Source organism: Falco rusticolus, chromosome 2 (genome assembly GCF_015220075.1).
Source record: "Falco rusticolus isolate bFalRus1 chromosome 2, bFalRus1.pri, whole genome shotgun sequence".
In the NCBI taxonomy this organism is placed as follows: Eukaryota; Metazoa; Chordata; class Aves; order Falconiformes; family Falconidae; genus Falco; species Falco rusticolus.
The window spans coordinates 117,327,964-117,340,256 of NC_051188.1; the positions used below are offsets into that span (position 1 = coordinate 117,327,964).

At 43.0% G+C, this 12,293-nt stretch overlaps 1 protein-coding gene across 4 annotated transcripts; it reads right to left on the reverse strand.

Annotated features, from left to right (window-relative positions):
* Nucleotides 1-1,164: 1,164 nt before the first annotated feature.
* C2H3orf52 (chromosome 2 C3orf52 homolog) lies at nucleotides 1,165-12,232 on the reverse strand. Of its 4 annotated transcripts, XM_037378173.1 has the most exons (7): nucleotides 11,573-12,232; nucleotides 10,116-10,323; nucleotides 7,109-7,232; nucleotides 6,419-6,552; nucleotides 5,511-5,581; nucleotides 3,452-3,651; nucleotides 1,165-2,441 (listed from the first exon to the last, which is right to left on the reverse strand). In XM_037378173.1, coding segments are annotated over exons 2-7 (699 nt in total). In that variant the 5' UTR covers nucleotides 10,284-10,323; nucleotides 11,573-12,232; the 3' UTR covers nucleotides 1,165-2,439. The 4 variants fall into 4 exon arrangements, with proteins under 4 accessions (XP_037234070.1, XP_037234067.1, XP_037234069.1 ...); XM_037378170.1 differs by having other exon boundaries at nucleotides 1,165-3,651; XM_037378172.1 differs by lacking the exon at nucleotides 11,573-12,232 and adding an exon at nucleotides 11,149-11,562 and having other exon boundaries at nucleotides 1,165-3,651.
* Nucleotides 12,233-12,293: the final 61 nt, after the last annotated feature.

Below are 12,293 nucleotides of genomic sequence, written 5' to 3' on the forward strand. Positions count from 1 at the left end.
TGTTTGGCAGCAGAGGGATGCTGCCAGCATGCTGCAGGCATTGCCCTGCGGGTACCGCTGCAGCGACGGGCAGCTGAACCTGCCCAAAATGTGTCCTGGCTGCTGCGGCCATACAGATGCTTGCCTGCCACGGGGTTTTAAAGGGCTGCTTGTACACTCGACAAACTCCAGGACTATCTTTTCTCTTCATTTAAAAATCTTTCAGTCATTAAAGTACTACTCACACTCCTTCTATTAAAATTAACATTAAGTAGTCACACAAACTACTATCTTAACTTGATGAAATGAGGTGTTTTCACACTGCTCCATCCCTAATGGATGAGGTCATTATTAATTCACTTGGTTATTTTCCTTTACATGATCAATTTACCTCAAAGATATAAAACCATAAACCACCTTTTGTCATTTCTTGACATTTCCTTCAATGAGAGTTCAAAGCTTGACTGGAGGCAGACCGTGAAGTTGGACATTTTCTGTTGAATATCACAACATCTTGCTACAGCTCCACCTCTTCCTTTCCTGTGAATTGCTGGGGTAAAGGAACTGGGGCAGAGGAGGACAACTGGGAAAAAAATAGAATAAAAACAAATGCTCGGTTCCTTTTTTCTGCCAACTCTTGAGGCACGTTGGGGTGTCACCATAAAGAAGCATAATCATTATATTATTTTTCAGTTCTTAGAATCAAGATAAAGAAGGGTACAAGGGCAGGTTCTGTCGTCTTAGAGCCATAAGATCAAGCAGCATCCCAAAGACAAATTATTTCTTTGCTGCTGCTATTTTCATAGCTTGCTACTTTTGGGACAAAACCATACAGACCATGGATTTTATCCTTCCCCAGTGTAAGAATCAGAAGGAATATCTCTTCTAGTCGTATGCTGCATAGAACATTGCATCAAGAGAAATTACGGTTCTTACAGCCAACGCTATATCTTACAAATCAAGATGGGGTCAGAATTAGCCACAAATGAGAGTGCCATGTCAACTACTGATTCGGTCCCGGCTATTTCCCAAGCTCAGTTAAAAGTCAAGCAAAACAAACACAGGTTTGAGTGTACTGCTCTGTCAGAGACACTTCATACAGCTCTTGGCAGTTACAGTTCTGACGGTTATTTTCCAACCCAAACAGCTGAAAGACTGGAGCTGCTGAAGAATGAAAACAATCACTTTAAAAGTAAAAATAAATAATTTAATACACAGTAAAATTGTCAGATTACTCCTTAAATAAACCAGTAGTATTAGAAAAAGAGAAACACAATTTCCCATAAGACATTTCTCACAATACAAAAGGTTTTGTAAAATACGTTTGTCTATCCAACAGGACTAACATATTATAAAAAAACAATAAGAAACTATACTTCACTAGCATGGTAGTGAATCCATTCCATTCTGCATAAAGTTCATGCTTAATTTTTAATTGTCATGTTATATCCAGTTATTGGCTATAACTGTCACTCCACACTGGCCTACACGTTCTGCTTCAGCACCTTCCTCTTGGCACTGGGCCATCTCACCCCATCTCTTGTCAACAAGAACAACTGTTTGCTGCCTTATTAAGGCAAATATCTTGCATCTGTTCATTTTCATCCCCACTGCTGGCACAGGGACTATAATTAAGGCTGTAGACTAGTTTCTCTTTGAATTTACAAATGCAGGTCAAAGAGCTGTCTATTCACTAGTACTAGTAGCTAATTATTAAAGCACGCAGCTAATGTGACCCTCGAAAGATCCATGTAGCATTCAGGTGCACTAGTGAACAAGACATGTGTCTTCCCAACATTTCTTGCTGCATTTCTATTTCATATTAAAGATGAGAAAAATAGAGCAGATACCATGAGCAAGGGAACGATCAGAGTTGAAGCTCACTTTAGTAGTTAGTGCAAAGGACTTGCATGTAATTAAAGAAAATAGAGTATTTAAGTTTTCAGGCTGTTTTAGGAGGAAAGAACAACAGGGAAATGTGGCATATGAAGTTAGAAGAGAAAAAGTAACAGACATGAGCATGGGTGAAAGTGAGCATTAAGCATGAACCTGTGCAGATAATTTTGGATAAGCCAAGAGAAGAAGAAAGGAGCCACGTGCAAGTCTGCTTTTAAAGCTGGTGGGGGGAATCGAGATTTAATTGTAAGGCAAGACAAAGCAGAGGTTTCAAAGTCAACAGAGCATGCATCAGACAAGATATTTTGTTTTCACAGGGGTGAAATGGGTTATTGAGATATCAGAACAACAATACAGGAGGAGGTAGTGGTGTTATAGGAGTACAACACTGTTATAAATGTACCACATTCTCTATTTACAATATTGCATCACAGATGGTATTTACAGGACATCTTTAGCGGTGTTTCTGCCTAATGAATAGCTCCCTATCCTGTGATTACTAACAGGTAGGAGAAGCCCATCTCTTCTAGGCGGTGAGGAAGATGAGGAGTCTTTCCGTCATTTCTCTGAAAGTTAAAACAGTACAATATTAACATTGAAATGAAATTTTAGATAGTTATTTCAGCATATTCTTTCCTGTCCCTTTTACACTGCATTTTTTTCTGAAATCAATCAGTATACAAGGAACAAAACGATACTGAGAACTGGAACTCATGACTTGTTACTCTCCTGTCCCTTGATAAGAGTACTGAGAAAAGTCAACATGAGTTAGTGCAAATCTTATTTACATACGTTGTATGGTGATGCCTAGAATTACTCCAAAACCACGCAGGTGCGGCTCAGTAAAGTGGGTGTGTGGGGAAGCAGCTCCATGCATTGTTTTAAGTGAAACGGCAAAGTTCATCGGACTTTTACCGGGACATTTCAATCAAGGCAAATCTAAATGCATTGGAATCACTGCCTTGTCACTGGCAGTCATTGGAACCACTACCTAGAAAATCTGGAAAAATGAATGTTTGGTTCCCTTAAAAAGTATCTCTGCGCATAATACATTTTCCCCAAAAACTCTGAAAAGACAAAAATCTGGAGGCTTTTCATCCTTGACGGGGAAAAAACATCAGAAGTTCACTCCCAAATTACTTACTCTGTTCTACTTGGTTTCAAATTTATAAGGATTCGATTATGAATACGCAATCAGGAGGAAGTTTTTTAATTATTTGGCTCCCTGTTATGGTACACATATATATCAGGAGTTTTTCTTTGTGTGCAGAAAATGCAAGAGGAGATCTGAAAAGTTTAGTTGGAGTCCGTAGCTAACCAGTCTCACTGCTATTCCCTTTCTCATCAGAGGACCAAACAGTGAATCCTAGGTTATAAGCAAAGCATAGAAAAAATTTCTTAAAAACTTTCTTTTTACTTTTTCTAAAAAAAATACTCTTTTATTAAAATAGATAAATATAAATAAAATAAATATATTTACTAAGAAAACTCAACATCTTTACAGCAAGATTTCCCTTCTTTCAAGTAAATACTTCTGCTCGTTGTAAAGGAACAGTCTCTGATGTACAGAACTTACATGTTAACGTGAGAGAAGTCGGGTCAAGCTTTAACCTGTTACATTCAGCTGTCCCAGGATTAGAGGTATCATCTTCATCATAAATATTTTGACGCAAGACATTCCTTATAAAATCTGGGTTCATTGTGTTTTCCATAAACCCCTCTGTTGATGGTGGCACAGAAAACTCTAGCTGATAAAATACAGTGGAGCTTTCATTACTGAAAAACAAAGTCAAGTATGAATGCCTTCAAGTCCCCACTGGATCTTTTGTTTTTTTGAGAAGACTAATTTTTCATATCAGTGTTGGCATGGATTTTTTTTTTTTTAGAAAAAAAACCCACTTGTTCCAAACAAAGGCGTTATAAAAGAAAACTGCCATCAAAATTCCCAGTTTCCTCCCCCCTTCTCAGAACAGTTCTTGACGTTAAGCTGGTCACGTACCTGAAGCCAACCTGAGACACGTTTTCCAATGCGCAAAGGGCAATTGGACGTGTGTCCTAACGAGGTGAGGTTTCCAGCACTTGTGCTTTACAAGTACATAACGATAAGAGGTGCTGCACTCTCTCACGCGTAGTTTAGCTAAGAACCTGCAGAAAGGTTTGCTCTCCTGCTGGCAGTACCTGGGGCCACGCAGCCCTGCTCCCAGCTCAGCTCTCAAGGGCGTTACGCAAACTACAGGACTGGAGTCCACCTCTGGAGATTTGGTTGTTTGTGGTCTACCAAATGCACTGACTACAGTTCCACAGTTACGTTTTGTACTCACAGAATTTAAAACATTAAAAAAAAGCAGTTGGATAGGAGTGAAGAAAAGGAGACAGAGCGACAAAGAGGCAGGGGCACCCACGCAGAGGCACAGGGGGTGGGGACAGAGAGAGATCAGCTAGCCGTGTATGCAGGGCTAGAGCTTTGTGCTTGCATGGTCACAGTTTGTACCCGTCGTAGAGCCCACTCGCTGAGCAGAGCGGGCATAGCCAGGGCTGGCACTGCTGGGGAGCACGGTCCCCGAAGCGCCGCCCCTGGCTGCCGCCCAAGGCTGCTTTTCCCCTGTCCTTGCTCTCTCAAGGGCCTCGGCACTTCGCTGATCTACTTCCCTTGATTTTCTCTTGTCTTTCTAATCCCTTTTGTAACTGCTTTTTCAGAAGGCCTTGAGGAAGCTCTCGGACTGCCTTCCCTCGCCCCTCTGCTCTCGCTCCGTGGCAGGACCACGCTGCAGCTGACCTTTTGAGCCCCACTTGTCCCCCTCTGCTGAGCCTCCCTCTTACTGTAAAGCTGTGGTATCTCCATAGATTAATACTTTACAGTCTTGAACAGAATAAACTTCTTAGCCTTTCTCCAGTGACAGTGTCTGCTGACAGTAAGATCCTCCCTCTGCTCCAGCTTGAAGCTTTCTGTTGCCTCTGCAAGGCAGGCCTGGATGCTTTTCCCCTTCCTCCCATCACTGCTACTCCTCTGGCTCCACGAGCCTTTGGTGGCTGAGCTTCTCATTCATGTGTAAGCATCTCCCACCCAGGCTAGCCTAGGCTCCACTCTGCCACCTGCTCTGCCAGCCTTTCCAACGTGCTGCTGCGCTGAGATTCGCTCCTGTTGGCCGAAATAAAGTGAGGGGGAAAAGCAATCCAAGCAAACTAGCAACGCACTGTTCTTACTCTCATGGCATGCTGGTCGCTGTTGCCTTCAGGTCTTTCGGGGAACGAAACAGATCTCCCCTCCCCATGATCCCTGTTTTATGTATTGAAGGCTATCTAAGCCATGTCAGTTTCAAGAGGTTTCAGCAGCTCATTCTCCTTTTAATATATATTTTTGAATACATTTATTAAGGGCTGCACTAGGAACCAAGGACAACAGAGATCACACTTAACAACAACAAAATGTTACGATTGTGTATTATGAGCAACACTTGCCGTTTACACCACATGATACTTTGACCAGTTTTCACTGCCTATATATGTATATAACTTTCCCCCAAACAACTTATTGTTCCACAGATTTAAATATTGTGCATATTTGCATAGGCACATGTAGGTCTCATCAAAAGCCTGGAATTTTCAGATAATTTTTGGTGGCAGAAATTGCTTACCTGAAATAAACCACCTGAGCTGACCTGAAGTAGCGTCCTAGAGCTGGAGATGAACTGTAGACATCTGTTAACTTGGAGAGAAAAATGAAAAAGAGAAAAAAAAATTTCTTCCATTCACACTCTCTTCTCTCCATATAAGAAAGTACAACAAATCATTCTGACAAGGTGTTTTAATGGGCATAAATACAAGCGCTGGAGGTCAAATATCAGCAAATATCTGCCCTGGAAAAGGTACACAATCCCTTTAAGCCTGACAGACAAGTTAATTTGTGTGCTTGAGTGATTACTATATTACCTTAACACAATGGAGGCATTCAGGGTGAACAAAAAGTATGTGCCCATGTTGCCACGTTTGCATTTTTATTAACACCAAAAAGCCATTCTGCTCTTACTCGGTAGCGGGAAGGAAGGGTCTCTGCTGAGACTCCCTTTCCACAGCAAGGTTACACGAGCACTGCCCTACCTGCTGAGCCCAGCTCAGCCATAACCCAGAGCTGGGATGGCTCAGTGGGAACGGCAGCCATAAACCCAGGCTCTTATCGTGTGCTCACGGAAGAATGCAACACGCAGGACTTTTAGCCAGCACTGGGTTTAGATGACCTTCACAGGCGCTAAATTAGTCAATGATTCGATGAAAAAGGTGAGGACTACGTCTCAACCATTACCCAAATTTGGGAAAACAATCCGTTTGTTTGTTTTTAAAATAAGTGTAAATATTTCCGTGCAGATAATTCTTTCCTCTGCATCAGGACGTAAAATTACACTAGAAAAAATACAGCTTGGAATTTTTTGTGGACTTGCGAATGACTGACTTGCTACACAGAGAAACAGAAACTTCTTGAAAGGGAAAATACTGAATCAATGTTACAAGCAGAATCAGCTTTGCCAAGAGCCACATCAACACATACCCTCTTAGTAATGTCTTCAGAGAAAAGGTGTGGTAGACCACACATTAACTCCAATGTTCCTGAAAAATTGCGGCAATTTCCACTATTTAGTAGTGCATCGGCATCCCAGTAGTCATCCTCATCTACGTAAACATCTAATATTCAAAGGAGACAGAAAGGGGAGGAAAAAGTTCCAGTTAGCAGAAGTATTGAAAAAAACCCCTCTTGGCTTTCTCCAGGGTGACTTTCACAAATTTCCTGGGTAAGGAATGACTGGAAGAAACAGAAAGAAGGTGCAAGTCACCTGAAGAAAAGTGACAGCACGTGGAGGTCGGTCACTCACCTCCATTACCAAAAGTCAGCTGCCTTGGGACCCCTAACAGGCACTGACACCACACGAGGGGATGCAAGTGATCCATTGCACTCGTTGCAATGTCACAAGCATCGTCTCCATGCTTATCCATGACTCTGTTCTTGTAATATTTTCTCACTCAGCTAGAAACTGGAATTGCCATCTGATCAGGCTAAAAGTTGCTTGCTAAAATTAAAAGCGTTCACATCCACAACTCAGCTCACCACCCTCTGCAGTCAGCACCCCAGTACCTTCAGCAGTTTTCAGGGGGAGTTTAAAAGATGCTTCAATTTCTGTTATATTAGACTGTACATATTACACATTTGTATTAGGGGATGAACCAAGAGTGAGATACTTACTAGAGTAAAGAACTAGGCTGATGAAAATGACCAGGAAGAATACTAGAAAAATTGCAGTTATAACCATCCATAGTTTACACTTCCAGAAAACTACATTCCTGCATGATTTCCAGGGATTTCTCTCCTAGTTATAAAAGGAAAGGGCATATTGATTAAAGAAATAAGGTGGGAAAAAATACTGAAGCATGTCGCTACTGTCACATTTAGAAACAAAAGACCCCATGTAGATGGGAGAGGCTCATTGGTAAGCAATGCTCCATCCCAGGCATTCCCACCCTTAACTGCTGCTGCGGGTGGGAACGTAGACCTGCAGAAGGCAAAGGACAACCACAGGCAGGCTATTCCTTGAAGAACAGCCATACCATTCCCCATTTGTGCAGAATTTCTGACTCCTGAATTGCCCATAAAGCTAAGGTGCTACACAAAGGTGTTTTCATGACTTCCAATTTTCTTTTTAAAACACCATCAGTTTGATTTGCATGTTCTACAAACTGTCCTTTTAATGTTTGCCATCTCTCCCGACGTAAAAGGTGTCTATGGAGGAATTTTTGGAATCATTCACCTCTGCAACATTGATGATATCAATCTGCCTAGCTCCTGGGTGCCAGCACCCAAAGCAAGTGGACTGCTATTCATTAGATACTACTGCATTAAAAGATACCGTAAAATAATTGAGACTTTTACAGCTGGCTCCCTTTTTCTTCACAAGACTGGAAACTTGAAGGCTATTAAGAGTGTCTGACACAACATTTATTACAAATCTCACTTGTTCTAGGAGATCACAAGGAAATGCTCTACAAAGCAATTGTGCTTGCATGTACATTTGCATAGAAGAGAAAGGGCAATACTTGCCTTTCATTTAATTTTTAATAGGATTTAAGACCATGGAAGAAATTACATTTGTAAATAGTTACCCCAACAAAAATAAAAAAGCTTAGGTGACATAGCAAAACAAGAAACTCCAACCGTTTTGATCCACAGCCAGAGGACTGAAGGAAGGACATGAATTCATAAGTAGACCACGCTACCTTTTAAATTCCTCCTCCTGCTCCCCATCCACAGTAAATCCACCAGCAACCTCCATGTCCTTGCTGACAGCAGTACCAGGCAAGGAAAAGCACACCCTGGCTGCCTGGGCCACACACATGCAGCTTGGCAGGAGCCAGCTGCTGGCTGGTGGCACTAACCCAGGTTCCCTTCCTTTACTTTTTGAACTTTCTAAGAACCCAGCATAATAGAAAGCTGTTCCCTGAATTTAACTGACAACTACCAGCTGGCTTAAAGCTTCTTTGTGGATGGCAGATGAACAGGGAGAGAAAACAGACACCCACAGAAAGATCTGGCAGAAGTCATTTCTCCAGGAGCAGGAGCAGAGAAAGGGAAAGCGCTTCCCCTGCACACAGAATTTTGCTTTGGTGCAGAACAAAGGGCAAAGGCTGAATATGGTTTCGCTTACAGCATGCTTTTGGGTGGGATCATGTCTACATGATGTAATAGATGTATTAGAACATGTATTAGAAGAATGAAGCTTCAATTTATTCTTGACACTAGCACATCATTTTGTATCTGAAAAATTAAAAAGAAGGCAGTAACTACTGCCTAGAGTACAACTATGTCATCAGTCATAGCAGCGTCAGTTGAAACGGACAGCTCTCAAGCCCCGGTTTCAATTGAGCCACATGTTTAGACCATCACAAAAGTGTAATTTTTAATCACACACAGCAAACTGGCTTGATCTCAAGCAAACCTTCAGCTCTCCAACTATCCCCACATCCTCTGAACATTGCCCATATACCTGGCAAAACTGCCGGGAGGGAGCAGCAGCAGAGAAAAATCCCTCCCCAGTAGGCAGGACAGTTGTGATTAATCTGTCACCTAAGCAGGAAGCAGAGCACGACAGTTTTCCAGCAGTCCCTATATGATAGGGAGCCAGTTGCCAGAATCAGCAGAAACCGAGCCCAAACAAAAACTCAGTTCTGGGAAGAGGAAGGCTAAACAGAAACTTAAGGGCAAAGTTTCTCCAGCTGGCCAAGCACTCTGATTCACCCCTGCATCTCCTCCACCCTCTCCTGTTCCTCTTTGCACCTCCCGAGAATTTCTCTGGCCCTGCAGCAGGCTGATTGAGCTTACCACACCAGAGGAAACTGTCTCCCAGTATAGTAGGGTAAATGGGGTTTTTGCCTAGCTGGTGGGCCAAACGAGCCCGCAGCGGGAGGCGATGGGCAGGGCTCGCACAAGGAAGCGGTCGCTGTTGCCTGCCAAGGGAGGGTGCCGTGACTAATGCTGACCAGCTCTCAGGATGGCTCAGCCATCCGCGTAGAAAAGTGGGAAGCTTCCTAGCTCTGCCACAGGTGTTCCCTCTGCTCCCGAGTGTGAAATGAAAACCATTGTACAACGGTCACCTGTGAGTATATATCACTACTCTGCCCGCATTAGGCTGTTCCATAGCTCTAAGCTAAATGCTGGGAGCTATTTCCCTCAGGACTCATATGCTGGTCTTAACTGAGGCTTTGAGGCACTCTGTTCATATAAATTTATAATTGTTAGCAATTACAAATTACTCAAAGATAAAGAGAGAAAGAGTCCAGCATGGTCTGTGTCAGGATATCCTATACTTGGTTTTGGCAGTGCTGTTTTCTGATTAATTTGTTCTGAAAGAAAGTCTGTTTTTAATACGGGTTTCAACATTTCTCTCTCCTGGTTTCGAGGTCAGTCCCTCTGACAGCACACAAAAAGAGAAGGCAAAACAGTTAGGACTTCATTTCCCAAGTTAAAATTCACAAGCAGCCAAGCACAAAAACTATAAAGGCTTAAAATCCCACTCCAATATTATAATGCATTATTGAGAAGAAGAAAAGCAGTATGTTTAACAGGTTTTCAGCCTTTCCTTCTCTCTCAAACAACAAACTAAACTGCCCCTACAAGATGCTCCTGGAAAATGTCATTTCTCTTGCCACACGGTATTTTCCCCCACAGCAAGCATCAAACGAGCAAGTGAAATTCCTACCTTTCTTGTTTGAGCATTTAGAGGCTTGTCATGATCAGCCTCACTTTCCTCCACGTTAGCTTCTTGCAATTCCATAATCTCGTGCTCCTGACCAGAGCTTTGCCTTTTCATAGCTTCTGTCTCTGTGCGAGGACCTTTGTCTCTGAAGCAAGCGTAGAGGCAACTCATTTCCTTCTGGTTTCAGCTGCGCTTAGGGTCGGTAGCAGTCCTGGTAGGAGGGAGAATTGGAATAGTTTTCACAGGAGTGCTCTCAAAACACTGATAAATAAGGGGAATTCCTTGGAAGGGCAAGCAACGTCATCTGCACTAGTTGCAGAGAAATGGGAGGTGGAGGAAGTATCGATTTGCCTGGTTGTCAGATCTACAGCTCTCTGCTGTGCAATACCAGGTTTTCCAGTTTGGCTACCTTACTGGATCAGCCCTTGACACGCAGGTGACTAAACCTTCAGCAACGCTGTCATTTGCTGAGGCACTTTTGAAAGGAGCTGGATTGCTTTCCCTGCTGCTGTCTGCTGAAACAGTAAAATACCGTTGCTGTTATCTCCGCAGCCAGGCAAAGAGACGTGGTTCTGAACAGCACAGGGTGAGTAAGGGATCACATAGCTTGTGGTTTGGTTAGGCTGCAAAGGGAACTTACCCATCAACACGGCTAATTTTAGTCGCCCTTTATAGTCAATAAAGAAATGAGCGCTACTGCCCTTTGTGCCAGAACTGTCCTCTCTCGAGCTGTTAAGCAGCTTAAAATATGTGGTTAAAGAACCATCTATGTCTATTCACATACTATCCAGCCTAAACCTGAGAAGCTGCTTCAATGTAAAAAAAACAAAAGGACAAACCTGAAGAGGAAGGTGGCCTTCAATTTCAGCCTGCGCTCTACAAGGCATGCTTTTATGAAGCAAATCACGGTGTGAGTTGAGATCTGGTCTGCACTAGCTTCCCACATGGACTCTCCCGTGCCACTTAGTCACTCATAACAACTTACTGCAGCCAGAGGCTGATTCCTCCCCCATCTCCCCCGTATCCTTCATCCTACCTCCTCTCATCTCTCCTGTTCTGACTCCATCCTTATGTTTCTCCTTGCTTCCCACAGAGCACCTCTGTCTCCTCTGGATCAAAAGGGTTGGGCAGGCAGCCGGTAACTGCTCCTGCTCACTCTCTTGTCCCAGCACAGAGGATCATGCATTAAGAGGGAAAACAAAGCCTCTCTCTCTAGCTCCCTCCCCTGCTGGCTGAGTATCCTCTCACAGCACTGCTCCTTTTTCTTGCCAAATGCTGAGGATGCTTGTCCCCCCCACCCACAGATTTTCTGTTTGTGCAACTCATCTGGCTACTGACGCCTGGAGCATTCCCAGGGATTCAGATTCCTGACCTCATGTCACAGCCATCCAGGCAAGGGATGATGCTGAGCACAAGGCCTGATTTCATTAAGCAAATAAAGAGAAATACAACTTGCATACCTTACTTTTTGGTTCTGGAGAATCCTTGAAACTCTGGAGGGCTGAGGATGAAGCTGAGCAGTCATCAAGATCAAAACATGAGTCTGAATCCACAAGGTTTTACCTGGGACATGTTTGCTAGAAAAGGATTTACCTGCTGGTTCTCAGTACTCCTGCTGGAGATGAGCTTCATTTATTTCATTTCCACGCACAGGAAAAGTTCTTACCTTCCTACTGAATTGTCTGAAACCAAAGCAGGTTTTCTAAGCCAAACAAGTTAATGATTATGGATCTCACCCTGCAAAAGCCGAAGTCCTTTGATTTACACCAGTGAAGTTGCTCCTCTCACCCTGCAAAAGCCAAAGTCCTTTTATTTACATCTGTGAAGGAGCTCTGACTTACAAAGTCTTAGGCTGCTTTCCTCTGGGTGATTTAACTTCCACACTTGGTGCCTTTCTCACATGTGAAGTAACTGACCCTTCTGACGCATGGAGCTGAGAAACTCGGAGAAAACGGGAAGTCGAGAGCTGATCTGACCTTTCTGGCCTAGGCTTTTATTTAAAACAGAACAGCAGGATAACTTTTCTTCTGTAGTGAAAACATCTCTGGTTTCAATGTAAGGAAAAAAAACTTCTGCCCTTAAATGCACACTTTAGTAAAGTGGGAAAGTTAAGCTCGGCTTTACAAAAAGAGGAAACTCTAAGGTATAAATGTAGTTACCATTGCACCTGGGGATTAGAGG